The sequence below is a fragment of the Micromys minutus genome (genome assembly GCF_963924665.1).
Source record: "Micromys minutus genome assembly, contig: SUPER_22_unloc_1, whole genome shotgun sequence".
Classification (NCBI taxonomy): Eukaryota; Metazoa; Chordata; class Mammalia; order Rodentia; family Muridae; genus Micromys; species Micromys minutus.
In genome coordinates, this window is record NW_027667990.1 from 3,680,489 (window position 1) to 3,694,612 (window position 14,124).

The following is a 14,124-nucleotide window of genomic DNA, read 5'->3' on the forward strand; positions in this document are numbered from 1 at the left end:
ATATTACATTTATTTTATATGTATTTTATGCTCATCATAACTAGTAAATTTAGAGTACTATCAAACCTATAAAAATCAATTAAGTACTGAAAAAATATTTTCATATAGTTTTATGCACAAATGCTTTGAAAATCTGTATATTTATCTTTTTTAAAAAAAAATAAGTTTGTTTATTTTTTAAAAGACCTGAAAATAAATTGCAAATAAAAAAGAGAAAGAAAGAAATCTTGTCATCCCGACAGACTCCAAAAAATACATCTTTTTGATTTTTTTCCAATAAGAAGACATGAATAAAACAGAGACAATAAAATTCAGAGCTGAGATGCATCCCCACCTGGCAAACATGCTTACCTTCTCATCGGGTTTTTCTCACTACCTCTTCCAGGGGAGCCATTTTTTTTGGAGAATGGATGTTGTCATTTTTTCCTTCGTGCACAGGGAAAGCAGCAGATGTTGGAGAAGCGATTCCGTATCCACCTACGAAATTTCTTCAGTCGCCCAATCTTCTGACAGGGAGATGTTATTTCAATTTCAGAGTCTTGTGAAGTAGTCGGGAGTGTTTCGATTTCTAATATGTTGTTACACACACATGGGCCAGCCACTGCTCTTGAATGTGGGACACTGCTAGAAGCTCTGCTCTGCTTACAGGGGTAATGCAGAGCAATGGGAGGCAGGGACACACTCCTGGCCAACTTGTGTCCCGATGGTTTCAGTGGAACAGGCCCCTGCTCTCCTGAGGGCCTGATGTGGAGGAGGCCAAAGTTTGGCTCACTGGCCCTTCTCTTTAGGGGAAGAGTATGTGTTGGGGATGCGGATGGTGTAGGACAGGGATCCACAGCCTTGGCTGAAGAGGGAGATCCATGCTCATGCCCTAGGTCTACATGTGCTTTTAATGTTAGATATGCACCCATTGGTGCATCGTATTTCTTTTTGTGCAGGGAATTCAAAATCTGGATGGCATTGTATCCCATGTCACACAGCATATCAATGATTTTGAAGTCTGGGTCTATCTTGGTCGAGATGGTTATTTCGCACTTCCTCACCCATGGATGGTTTTCAATTTCTTCGATGGAAGGCCTCATCTCTGGGGGAACCGTGAGGACTTGGTGGATCAGGTTCTCCAGTTGTCCAGAGAGTAAACGTGGAACAGCATAGGTCCCTGTTAAAATATTTTTACTGATCTCTTTGATGGTCTCTCCTCTAAACGGGAAGAACCCTGCTGTAATAAAAAAGAGCAGCACGCCCAAACTCCACACATCCGCCTTCTTTCCCTCGTAGGGCTCCCTTAATATAAGCTCTGGGGCAAAATATATTCTGGCTCCACGTGGCACTTTCATTAATCTCCCAGGTCTGCATCTCCTGGCTAGGCCAAAGTCTATTATTTTGATATTACCTTTGGCATCTCTTACTATGTTATCCGGCTTGATATCTCCGTGTACAATATCTCGTTGGTGGCAGAATTTTATTCCCGAAACTATCTGTCCAAATGTTTTTTTTGCCTCCTCCTCCGACAGTTGGCCTTGGTCTCTTACTATTTCAAATAAGTTTCCTCCTGGGACATATTCCAATATAAAATGTATGTTACTTGCTGTTTCTAAGACTTGGAAAAGGCGAATGATGTAAGGATGTTGTAGTGTCTCCAATATTGCTCTTTCTGTCTGGATCCACCTGATGTTCTTCTCGCTAATCTGTACCGTTTTGATGGCAACCAGAGCCTTGGTTTTCAGGTGCCAGGCCAATTTCACAGTGCCAAATGAACCCTGGCCAAGTAAGAAACCCACATTATACTGACTTCTCAAAGTCTCTGTTTTTAAATTGCTGTCCATGAGGCTGTTCCCTGTGCTCTGGTGCACAGAGGTTGTGAGATAATACAACCTGAAAATGAAATATATAGTCAACTCTGAACGAGTCCCACAGGTCACCCAAATCAGCTTCCTGCTCTATCTGGACAAAACTCACAGGCTAGTCCACAGTCTTATACTGAGGACATTCATTCTTCTATCACAGTGGTTCTTTGTGAGGTCAGAGCATGAACTTCACCATGGAGATAGGGTTATCCTGCAGTGTGGCTGTTTCCACTCTGAGCCACAGGGTTATTTCCACTTTCATGAAAATGAGACTATCCTCTATCATCTTCTTCAGCAGATCAAAAGACAGATATTTACTTGTTTAGAAGTTACAGGCTGCAGAGGGCATCTGCTGCACCAGGGAAGTGTTTTAAAGCTGCAGCCAGAGAGAGAGCTTTGGTCAGCTCTGCACCCTCCAGCTTTTTAGGCTCATGAGCCTCCAGTTAGAGGAGCAGCACCTGGGAGGTGCACTGAAGGTCCAATAAGAGAGCCCTTGTTTAGTCCTCTTCAGGATATTTATTGATTAATTTATTTATTCCTATCACTTTCCAAAATAAAGACAGTTTATGATGAGTGCTTGGACAGTTCAGAAGCCTCCCTCTGCAAATAAGGAGGCCCAATCAAAGTGCAATGATCAAACAGGAAGGAAGCACTGGGACTCAGAGCAGGAAGGGCCCTGGGCTCCCCAGTGGGAACAGTTTCTTCTTGCTTCTACTACTTTACTAAAACTCTTCTTCTTGCCTTTGTTCTGGGATCTGTTTCTTTTGTTGCAACCTCCCATTCTTCCTCTGAGCTTTGTCTGAAGTTCCTCCTCCTCTTCACTGTTCCTGCCTGTGTTTCTGATAGTTCCTGCATCCACAATGCTGTCCCCTGAAAGCACCATGGCTGCCATCCTGCTTACCTCTGCCATCTAGATATTCTTCCAGAGTTCCTTCCCAATGGTGGGTTCCTAGTCCCTGGATCAGGCAGGGCAGGGGCGCACTTTCTGTGTGCTCTCTGCAGAGATTTCTCTGCCCCCTGGCTAGTCGGAACCCCTTCTCCTCAGGCTTGTATCTCTGGGTCTCCGCTGGTCCTCGTCAAGACTCCACATTCTTTGATGAACAGCTCTGAACCACCATGTCTACCTTAGGCAGTACCAGTGGTTGCCACCAAGACTCGAAAATTGCCATTAAAACACCCTTCAGTGTGATTTCCTTTGGCTTCTTTGTAATGTAGCCATGTACAGACTGGACATCGTGCTTTATGAATGTGTTAGGCAACAGCTCCTTGACCTCCTCCTTTTTATCAGAGAAGATGGGTGTGTGCCATAGATGACCACTGTGCACTCAGATCACATCCCCAATCCCCACTGCCCTCTCTGTCCTGTGACACTTAATCTCCAGGTGTCCACAGTTATGGCTGCTTTCTGAGTCTTCATCCCTATCAGGTCCAGCTGTTTGTGTGCACATTTTGTGTATTTCTTCAAAACATTAAAATCCCATGAGGTCAAGTTTCAGAGAAAAGGCAATGTTTGGGGGTTGTCTTCAAAAGCTTTCTTATTTGCCACACATAAAATTTCGTCCACTTGATTAGCAAAACCCATATCCAAATAGTATTACCACAACCTGGGGTTCCGAACAGAAATCACCCCCACTATGCACTCCTTCAAAATGACCACCTTAGGTAGTTCCAACCGAAGAACAAATTACTGATAGCTTTTTGCTGATGTCACTGTAGTCTCTGGTCATTTGATTTGCTAGTTCTCTTCTAGGTCCAGGAATAGAAGTTTTTTTTTTTTTTTGTAAGTTGCTTTTCTATACTATCATATCATTGGCAAATAGTGATACCCTGACTACTTATTTGACAAGTTGTATCCCCTTGATTCCATTTTGTTGTCTTATTGCTCTAGGTAGAAGATTGAGGCCTTTTTGGATAGATACAGGAGAGTGGGTCTTGTTGACTTCTCATTCATCTTATTGGGATTGCTTCATGTATCTCTCCATGTTATTTGATCTTGCCTGTTGCTTTGCTCTATGTTGCTTTTATCATGTTTCAGTTTGTGCTTTCAATTCTCGGTCTTTCTAGTACTTTTAACATGAATGCCTGCAGTATTTTGTCAAATGCATTTTCAGCATCTAGGGAGAGAACCATGTAATTTTTTTCCTTTGGTTCATGTATGTAGTGGGATAATTTAATATATTTTCATATATTGAATGACTCTTACATCCCTAGGATTAGGGCTAATTGATCGATTATGGTAAATCGTGCTTGAGATGTTTTCTTGAATTGAGTTTGTAAGAATAGTAATGTGTATTATTGGAACAACATTCATAATCAGAATTGGTCTGAAGTTTTCTTCCTTTGTTGGGTCTTTGTGTGGTTTAAGTATCAGAGTAATCATGCTTTCATAGGATGAATTAGGTATTGTTCCTTCTAATTCTACTTTAAGGAATGATTCTATTTTCTGGAATTCTTTTTTATGGAACACATGGAGTGTTGATGTTAGGTCTTTCTTGTAGGACTGGTAGAATTCTGCTCTAAAGCCATCTCTGTTGGGCTTTTTGAGTTGGGATGTTTTTAATACCTTCTTCTATTCCTTAGGGGATATGGGACTGTTTATATAGCTTATCTGCTCTTGATTTAACTTTGGAACTTGCAGTCGTGAAAATAATATATTTCATCTAGATTTTCCAATTTTGTTTAGTACAGACTTTTGTTGTAGGATCTGATGATGTATTTGAATTTTCTGGGTTTCTTGTGTTACTCTTTTCATTTCTGATTTTGTTAATTTGGATACCTTCTTTGGGTCCTTAAGTTAGGCTAGGGATTTATCTCTCTTGTTGTTCTCAAAGAAACAGATTTTGGTTTTGTTGATTCTTTGTTTCATTCTCTTTGTTGCTATTTGGTTGGTTCTGGCCCTGTGTTTGACTATTTCCTGGCATCTACTACTCTTGTGTGTGTTAGCTTCCTTTTGTTCAAGAGTTTTCAGATGTGCTGTTAAATTGCTAGCTTAAGATCTCTCTGATTTCTTTACCAAGGTACATAGTTCTATTAATTTTCCTCTTAGCCCTGTTTTCATTATGTCCCATAAGTGTAGGTATGCCGGGTCATCAGTTTCATTAAATTTCAGTAAGTCTATAATTTCTTTCATTATTTTTTCTCTGGCCAATTTACCACAGAGTAGAGAGTTGTTCCGTTTCCATAGATATGTGGGTTTTTCTGGTATTTTCATTATTGTTGATATCTAGTATTTGTCAGTGGTGATCTCATAGGATGCACTGGACTGTTTCAATAAACTTGTATTGTTTGAGGCTTGTTTTGTGACCAATCATATGGTCAATTTTTAAACAGAAACCATGGCCAGATAAGAGGGAGATATTTCTTTTGGTTTTAGGTTGAAATGTTCTGTAGACACCTGTTAAATCTATTCAGTTCATGACCTCTCTTAGTTTCATGGTATCTCTGTTTAATTTCTGTATCAAAGTCCTGGACATTAATGAGAGTGAGGTATTTAAGTCTCCCAGTATTATTGTGTGAGATTCAGTGTGTGTTTTGACCTTCAGAAAAGTTTCTTTTATGAGTGTGGAATACTTTGTTTTGGGGCATCAATGTTCAGGGAGTATTTTTTTCTTTCTTTTTTTCTCTTTTTTTTTTAATGTCTCTCTCCAGCCTCCCATGCTAAAGATGTACGAAGTATGTAGTCAGAGCCTAAATAGTTATTTTTGTGAAGAAGTTCCTGACACAACTCTCTCCACAGTATAGTGCTGTTCATCAATAGATTCTCTTGAAGCAGGGTAGGACCATCTAGAGAAAGGGCTCCTGGAAAGATCATTTCTGTTAGTGGAGATGATCTTATTTTGTTTTCCAGATCTCCTGTCCCAGGATTAATCATCACTGGTCATTCCAGCTTTAGGATGACCTACTGCCCTCCACTGGTTGTCATTCTTGCCTGCACTTTCATGAATAGCTTAAAAAAGAGTCATAGACACAGCCAGAGAGAGTCAGAAAGAGAACGAGAGGGAGAACTAAATATAATGTTTTGGAAACAAAGGAATAGACATTTAGTGTAAAGTTCTGTAAATAAGCACTTTATATATTTTTAATTTTATGCCAATCTGTGTGGCATGGTGAGAAATCACACTGTCCCATGAGATTCTATGGAGCAAACTAGGTGAAAGACCCTCATCTAGAGTACCTTTACCTGAGGAGACCCCAGGACCCAAGAACCAGCTGAGACCACTGGATGCAAGTCACAAGAGGGTTTATTGCTCTCACATGGGTGTCCGTGTGCGACAGCCTATCGGAGGACTGGTGCGCCGGACAAAGGGACAGTTTTCTTTTCATAGGGCTTGTGGGGCAGATGTGAGGGACAGAAGCAGAAGCATAGTTACAGGGTTCTAATTGGTTAGTTTAAATGTGGCCAAGGAGTGAGTCTAAGGACACGGCTCCAAAGACACTGCTCCTGGTGTCAGCTGGGGCTGCGGTTTTTCTGAGAATAGCTGCTTTGGGCTTCTCTGAGAGCAGTTGCCTTATAGGGCTTATTTGGGGGCTTTCTGTTCTCTGTCTGTTGCAAGCTGGCTGCCCATCAGTATCTTGTTTGGCCACCTGGGCCATGACCTGGCCCGCCCTGTGTGCACAGCCTTGAAGAAATGGCGTTATTGTTGCTAAGCAGGGGTCTTTCATAGGGGCTACATTTCATCCACTGAACAAGCATTTGTCCATGCAGGAAGAATATATTTAATCATAATGGACAAAGATAACCGATAAGTTAATCTTGAATTTCATTTTATTCCTATAAGATGATATGGGTGTGCTAGCAAGACAATGCAGTTGAAAGACAGGATGCTCTTTCACAGGACTCACATGGTGGTTCCAGGCCCTACATTGTGGCTAACAACATCTTTAATCTCCAGGTCCAGTGGATGAACAAATTCCTCTATTGTCCTCACATACCAAGGGCTGGAATGGCCTGCCATCATGTAGGCAAGGAAAACACTCATTGATGCCAAGTGAAAATTAAAAAAAAAAAATTAAAAAGTAAAGAAAAAACATAAGTTCCTGCCTTAATGGGCAGGAATAAAAGAAACATTGACTACTAGAAAGCAAACAGGTTAAGAGGAGGACATGTCAGTCCTATGGCTTTTTCCTGGGTACTCCCCTTCTTGTCCACATTACCTCTCACCTACAGAAAAATCTAACAAAGATCAATTAGTGCTTGTAGAACTCTTGACCTCAAGACCTGCTTTAGTGCCAGTCCTGACTTCCTTTGGTGATGAACAGTGATATGGAAGTGTAAGCTGAATAAACTCCCTTCCTCCCCAACTTGCTTCTTGGTCATGATGTTTGTGCAGGTGATAAACCCTGACTAAGACAATATGTTCAAAGGAGCCAATCATAGGTCTTCCACAAGAGCAATGAGAGCTCTTAACCACATAGTCATTTCCCCAACCCTGTTTTCTTTCTTTTTTTTCTTTGAAAATATATGCACATGTATATATGGTGAGTTTATTCCTTCTGTATCTTACTCTCTTCTTTATTATGAACATATTTTCTGTTCTTTTACAACTTTATTTTACAAATCAAAGACAAATGTACAGATTTTAAGCATTTATGCATAAAAGTATGAGAATACATTTTTGTCTGTACTTGATTTTTTTTAAAGATTTGATAGGATGCATTACAATCTTAGTAATTACAATGAGCATAAAGTACCTGTAAAACCAGATGTAACCTGGAAATAGTCAAAGTTTTTCCGGTGTGTAAAGAATAAGCATAAAGGTTTTTCCTCTTCTTTTTTTTCCTTTAATTTCATATAGTCTGTGGGTTATTTCTGGGGTGTTCAGAGCTTTCTGGGGTTAGTATCTAATTATCAGTGACTGCATATTATGTTACTTCTTTTGTGACTGGGTTACCTCATTCAGGATGATGTTCTCTAGATGCATCCATTTTCATAAGAATTTCACATTTTCAAACCATTGGTCCCGATTTTCTTCATAGACAATTTTATTGGATATTTTATGTTTTTACAGTACAAATGTTATCCCCTTTCCCTGTTCTCTTATCCTGTCCCCTGAAGGCTCATTGTAACCCTCTCACATGCTTCTGTAAAAGTGCTCCCAATCCCAATCACACAATCCCACCTCAACCACACTGGTGAAAAGGTGCCTTCACAGACAGGACCATGGGCTTCTCCTCCTATTGGTGCCAGTCAATGCCATCTTATGCTAAATATGTCACTTGATCCATGGATCCCTCCATGTGTACTCATTGGTTTGTTGTTTGGTACATGGGAGCTCTGGGGGTGGGTGTAGTTAGTTGATACTGTTTTTTTTTTTTTTTTTTTTTTTTTTTTTTTTTTTTTTATGGGGCTGTAAATGGCTTCAGCTACTTCAGTCCTTTCTCTAACCTTTCTCTAATTCCTCCATTGGGTCTCCTTGTACAATTCAATGATTAACTGCAATCATCCTTATCCCTGGAGACATACCTATCAGGCTTCTATCATCAAGCATGTCTTGACTTCAACAATAGTGACTGATTTTGGTGGCTGCATATGGGATAGATCTCGAGATGTAGCAGTCTCAGTGTGACCTTTCCTTCAGGCCCTGCTCCCCTTTTGGTCAATGTCATTCTTCCTGTGAGTATTTCTTCTCTCTTCTGAAAGGGACTGATGGATCCACATTTTGGTCTTTCTTCTTCTTGAGCTTCATATGGTATGGGAATTGTTTCTTGGGTATCCCAAGCTTTTGAACTAATATTTATTAATTGGTGAGTACATACCATGGATGTTCATTTGTGAATGGGGTACCTCACTCAGGATGATGCTTTCTAGTTCCATCCATTTTCCTAAGAATTTCATGTAGTCATAGTTTTTAAGAGCTGAGTAGTATTCCATTGTGCAAATGTACCATATTTTCTGTCTTTATTCCTGTTGAATAACATCTGGGTTCTTTCCACCTTTTGGTTATTATAAATAAGGCTTCTGTGATTGTAGTGGAGATCATAATCTTGTTAAACATTTCTGCATCTTTTGGGTATATTTCTAGGAGTGGTATAGTTGGATCCTCATGTAGTACTATGGCCAATTTTCTGAGGAACCACCAGAGGGATTTCCAGAGTGCTTGTAGCAGCTTCAAATTTAACCAGCAATTATGGAGTATTCATCTTTCTCCACATCATTGCTAGCATCTGCTGTCACCTGATTTTTTTTCATCTTAATTATTCTGACTGGAGTGAAGTGGAATCTCAGTGTTGTTTTCATTTGCATTTCCCTGATGACTAGGAATGTTGAATCATCCTTAGGTGCTTCTCAGCCATTTTATATTCCTCAGTTGAGAATTTTTTGTTTACCTCTGCATCCCATTTCTACTAGGATTATTTTGTTCCCTGAAATCTAATTTCTTGAGTTCTTTGTATATATTAGATATTAGCCTCGATTGGGTGAAGGATTGGTGAAGACCCTTTCCCAATCTGTTGATTGCTGTTTTGTTTTATTGACATTCTTTGCCTTACAGAAGTGATGCAATTTTATGAGGTCCAATTTCTTAATTCTTGATTTTATAGGATAAGCCATTGGTATTCAGTTAATGGAATCCTCCCCCATGTTCATGTGTTTCAGGGTCTTGCCCAATTTCTTTTTATCAGTTTTAGTGTATCTTCTTTATGTGGAAGTCTTCTACCCACTTGAACTTGAAATTTGGATGAGGATAGTTGCATTCTTCTACATGCTGACCTTCAGTTAAACAGCACCATTTATTGAAAATGCTTTCCTTTGGATGATTTTAACTCCTTTGTCTAAAATCCACTGACTATATGTATGTGGATTCATTTCTGGACCTTCAACACTATTCCACGGATCTTCCTGCCTGTTTGTGTATCAAGATCATGCACTTTTTATTATGTGGATCCTTTCAGTCCATGAGCATGGAAGATCTTTTCTTCTTCTGAGATCTTCGTCAATTTCTTTCTTCAGACACTTGAAGTTCTTGTCATACAGATCTTTCCTTGCTTGGTTAGAGCCACAACAAAGTACTTTATACTAATAGGGACAAATGTACAGGGCAAGTTTCTGATTTCCTCTTCCCACTCATGTGTTGGAGCTCTTCCTAGCTTATTTCTTTTCTGAGCTATAGTAAACAGTGCAGCAATGAGCCTGTATGACTGAGTATCCCTGCTTCATATTGATGGATCAACCAGCAGTCCCATTTTACTTGTTCTGAGGAAGTTTCCTCTTTTACACGGGAGTCACTGATGATTGCGAGTCACTACTTGTGTGCTGATACTGCAACCCAGGTCGTTGGCATGAGCAGACAGTATTTTTCACTCTTGAGGTGTCTCTCAAATTCTTACAATGTAGGGTTCATGGATGGCCTGATGCATGACTTGGATCTTTAGTCAACATTTGGTTAGGAGCTAAACTCAGGTATTTTATTAGAACAATGATAGCTCTTAAAAACTTAACCATTTCTTTTGCCCACAAATGTTCAGAAAAGGTTTTGCACATGAATATTGTGGAGTATATTTCTTTTTTACCTCACTCACCTCCCTTTGTCACCCACTTCCCATCACATTGGTTCCATTGTCTCCATATTACACAAGATTACGTCACCTTTATGTATGTATGATGACTTAATATGTTCATATAGAATTCAGGACTGTGGCTAGTTTGATATACTTAATGTGATTTTCCATGACTGCTTCCATTGTCCAGATAATGACTTCTGCTAATCCCATCTTGTATGTGTACTATATTTCATTTGTCCACAGCTCTGGAGATGGGTGTCTGGTTTCAATTGTTTGGTGTCATACTTCGTAGTGTAGTGAGCAATGATATGCAATACCTACCTCTGTGCTATGTTGGCATCCATTATATACCATAGAGTAGTACAGCTAGGTCATATTGACAATCTGTGTGTTCTGAGAAACCTGCATCCTGATTCACACAGTCACTAGACCAGCTCACATTAGCATTACCAGTGTCTAAGGCCCTGTTGTCTACCACATTACCAGCATTCATTGTTCTGTTTTCTTAGTAAACAATAATTTGGTTAATATTTAAAAGTTCAAAGGGCATGTCTCAAATATATTCATCTCCCCTTCTTCCAAGTGTTACCAAAAATGCATTGGCATTCCTACCCAACATCCTCTGTTTTGTGACATAACCAGAGGGGGTTATTGAATTCCAGTCCCAGCATGACTAATATGTTTCTGGTGGGCTGTGCCTTTACTAATTTCTCCTCTCTTGTTAAATCCTTACATTCCATTCTTTAGTTTAGCAACCAATTCCATTAGCTTATTTCACTCTGTCTTCTTTCTGAGGCTCCTACGCAGGTCCAGTTATCATAGAATTGAACTTCAGCAATCAGAATCCGCTTTTAACTCACCTATTTGCCATGCCCAGTAACAACAATCCAGTGTATTCTACCCATTGTAACCTTTTCCTGTTGAAAATCTGAGATATTGATTATTTGCTGTTGTGCCTGAGTGAGTCAGAAATTAGCCACTTTAAATCAACAGTGAAAAACATGTGTGTTTAAGTGTGCATTTGTGGTCTCAGTTTAATCCTCTTCCTGTAGTGAGCATTCTCTATTCCTCCTGTGTGTTGTTCCCTTCAAAACATTCCCTGTGAATATGCAAAACATAAATCTACCCACTGCATATAGGAAACAAAGAACATAGTATAGATACCACAAAGTCTAGCTTTGTGATGCAATGACAATTATTCCAAGGAATATGGAGTGGAAGGTGACTCAATGGAAGAGAGAATCAAATACAGAATCATCTTCAAAGCTAGTCCCTGAATGGGTTACAAGCTTACTAAAGCTGGGAACTTGGAGCATACTTCACAGTCTGAGAGTAGCTTAATAGGTAGATGAGTACCTGTTACAAGTAGCAGTTTGTTTAAACTTTTTCCAGGCAGCATGGCAAGAGGTGGTCTGGTTTCAGTTGTCTTTGTTCCTTGGTGTGTGAGAGAGACTCTGAGGGCTTTGGGTTGATTACATCCTGAAAAGAAGAGATCTAAAGAATCTGGTCAGTTTCAGGAACTTCCTGGAGCTATTTGGCATTGTTTCCCTTCCAGGTTAATTCACTGCAGAAAAGAATGTTTCAATCTCTCAGGCAAAGGATACAGAAGACACATACCTGATACTACTCAACTCTGACAAGTTGTTTGGTCTTCCTCTTCAGCACCCTTTCCTATACTTCTCCTCTTCATATTCATATTCTTCCTCTCCCTCACCTTCCTGTTACTTCCTCCTGCTCCTTTCCTCATTCCTTACCTCCTCATCATGTTTCTTCTTGTCTTTCTCTCAGGTCCATATTTTATTACCCAATGAACCTAAGTCATGAAGTCTGGGTTGGGGATCATTGCCCTCTCAGGGATTGTATCAAAGAAAAGACTTTCCCTTTCCTATCCCCTGTCAAGTGCCAGCCATTTCTCACCTTGTAATTGGATTTCTTGTCCAAGTCCTCAGTTCCTTATTCATGAGATTCTTCCTGGTGAGCTTGCTTAGCTCTCATGCGTGCTGTAACCATCACTGTGTGTTTCTACTTCTAACAACTTGGTGGTGTCCTTGATGTTAACTACAACTGTGGCATTTACAGTCTTTCTAGCTCTCATCCCAAAGATCTCTGAGCTTTATCCTGGTTGACATTATAATATTTTGGTGTATGTCTCTCTCTCTTTGTGTGTGTGTGTGTGTGTGTTTGCATGTGTGTGAGTGTGTGAGTGAGTGAGTGAGTGAATGTCCCTCCACATGCCACAATCCTCCTATCTTCCATTCCTCCCTGGTCCATTCTTCACCCTCGCCCACGTTCCCCAATCTCAGGTTCAGTATTTTTCTGTGGAAGCTGTAGTATGTCACCATTTGCTCCACACATTTTTGCCTGCACATTTTCATTATGATGCCTGTTTGGCATTGTATGCTATTTCAGCTACTCTGTGAACACTGGAATTTCAATGGGACTCTTCTCTGGTATCTTGTTGTCATGGAGATTATCTATATTATATAAATCCTGGAGTTCTGGACGTGTAGAACTGGCCACTTCTTGTACTACAGTAGTTCACCAATGATCTAGATATTGGTGTGGGACAATTCAAATGCCTGGATCTGTGCATGAGAATTATCTGAGTTTGTCATGTTGTGAGCTCTAGCCCCCTTCAATGGCAGTGCCTATGCAGTATTCCTTGCAAAGAGGGAGAGCTCTACCCTACTGCCTAGGTGAGGTGCCAGTCCCAGTGTTCCAAGTATTGCAGTTAAGGAGGACATGGATGTTCCTTGACAGTGACCACAGGGCCATCTCTCCTGCCTGCCATAGATGTCAGTGGATGAATGAGCAGAGAGGGGTCTCTCCCTCATCTTTACTATTGCATAGTATACAAGAAGCAAGACCCTTGGGGGCTGCTCATACACAATCTTTATGTACAGGGCTAGCTCTGATGAACTTCCCGAGCACGATCCGGGGCCTGAATTCCCCAGTGTTGTAGTAAGTGAGTGGCAGGGGCAGCTCTCTTGCTCTAGTCACACCAGAATCAAGTCTTGTCCTTGCCATAGGTGGTGAGATACAAGGACTGAGCAGGGTGTCTATTTCTTTTCCACAGCACTAGATTGGCAACAGGTGGCAGCGCCACCTCTCCCACACTTTCTCTGACTGAGGGCACACACTCTCTCCAACTGTGAATATGGTTTATCATTGGAGCTCTTGCAGATGGCTATAAAGAATGCCACAAGGCACTCTTGTGCAGTACCTGACATACCCCATGGGGAGTTTTCCTGGACAGCATGCATATGATGATTCTTTTTAGCAGGAAAATCTCCAGACCTTGTTTGAAACAGATTGGCCTTGTTTTGCAGTCAGATACCCCACTGATGATTTTGAACCTTATGACTAGGCTAAACCAGCTATACTGACCAGTTTTTCTCTTTTGAAGAGTAGCTTTCTTGTGCAAGACCACTCATACTTGCCCAGAACACAGCTAACTAAAACTTGCCCTTTTTCTCAGGGGTCTTACTAACTTTGGATAGTCATATCGCTCAGGAAAAAACAAAGCTTGTACCTGGTTTTAGCCCCACTTGGTAACACTGACATTCCTCCCTCCTGCATGGTGAGTTCTACTTCCCAACTATGACTTTTTGGTATTTGTCTTGTTTTAAACCAGAGAGTGAAGCCGCAAAAAAAGAGTGTATTTTCACCATTCCCCAGGCTTGTCTTTAACCTGGCTTTATGCCCAATACTTACCAGGATTATGAGGCCCCGGAAAATGTTTGTCCAGATCAAAATAGAATTTTTGGGGGGCTCAAAA

The 14,124-nt window shown here is 40.5% G+C and overlaps 1 protein-coding gene across 1 annotated transcript in view; it reads right to left on the minus strand.

Annotated features, from left to right (window-relative positions):
* Positions 1–416: 416 nt before the first annotated feature.
* Positions 417–14,124, minus strand: part of LOC308435406 (putative sperm motility kinase W) — a gene marked incomplete at both ends in the record, with an annotated part of 106,626 nt that continues 92,918 nt past the window's right edge. The window contains one exon of the mRNA XM_080942648.1: positions 417–1,760. Within this exon, the coding sequence (XP_080798774.1) occupies positions 417–1,760 (1,344 nt within the window). The remainder of the gene's footprint in view (positions 1,761–14,124) is intronic.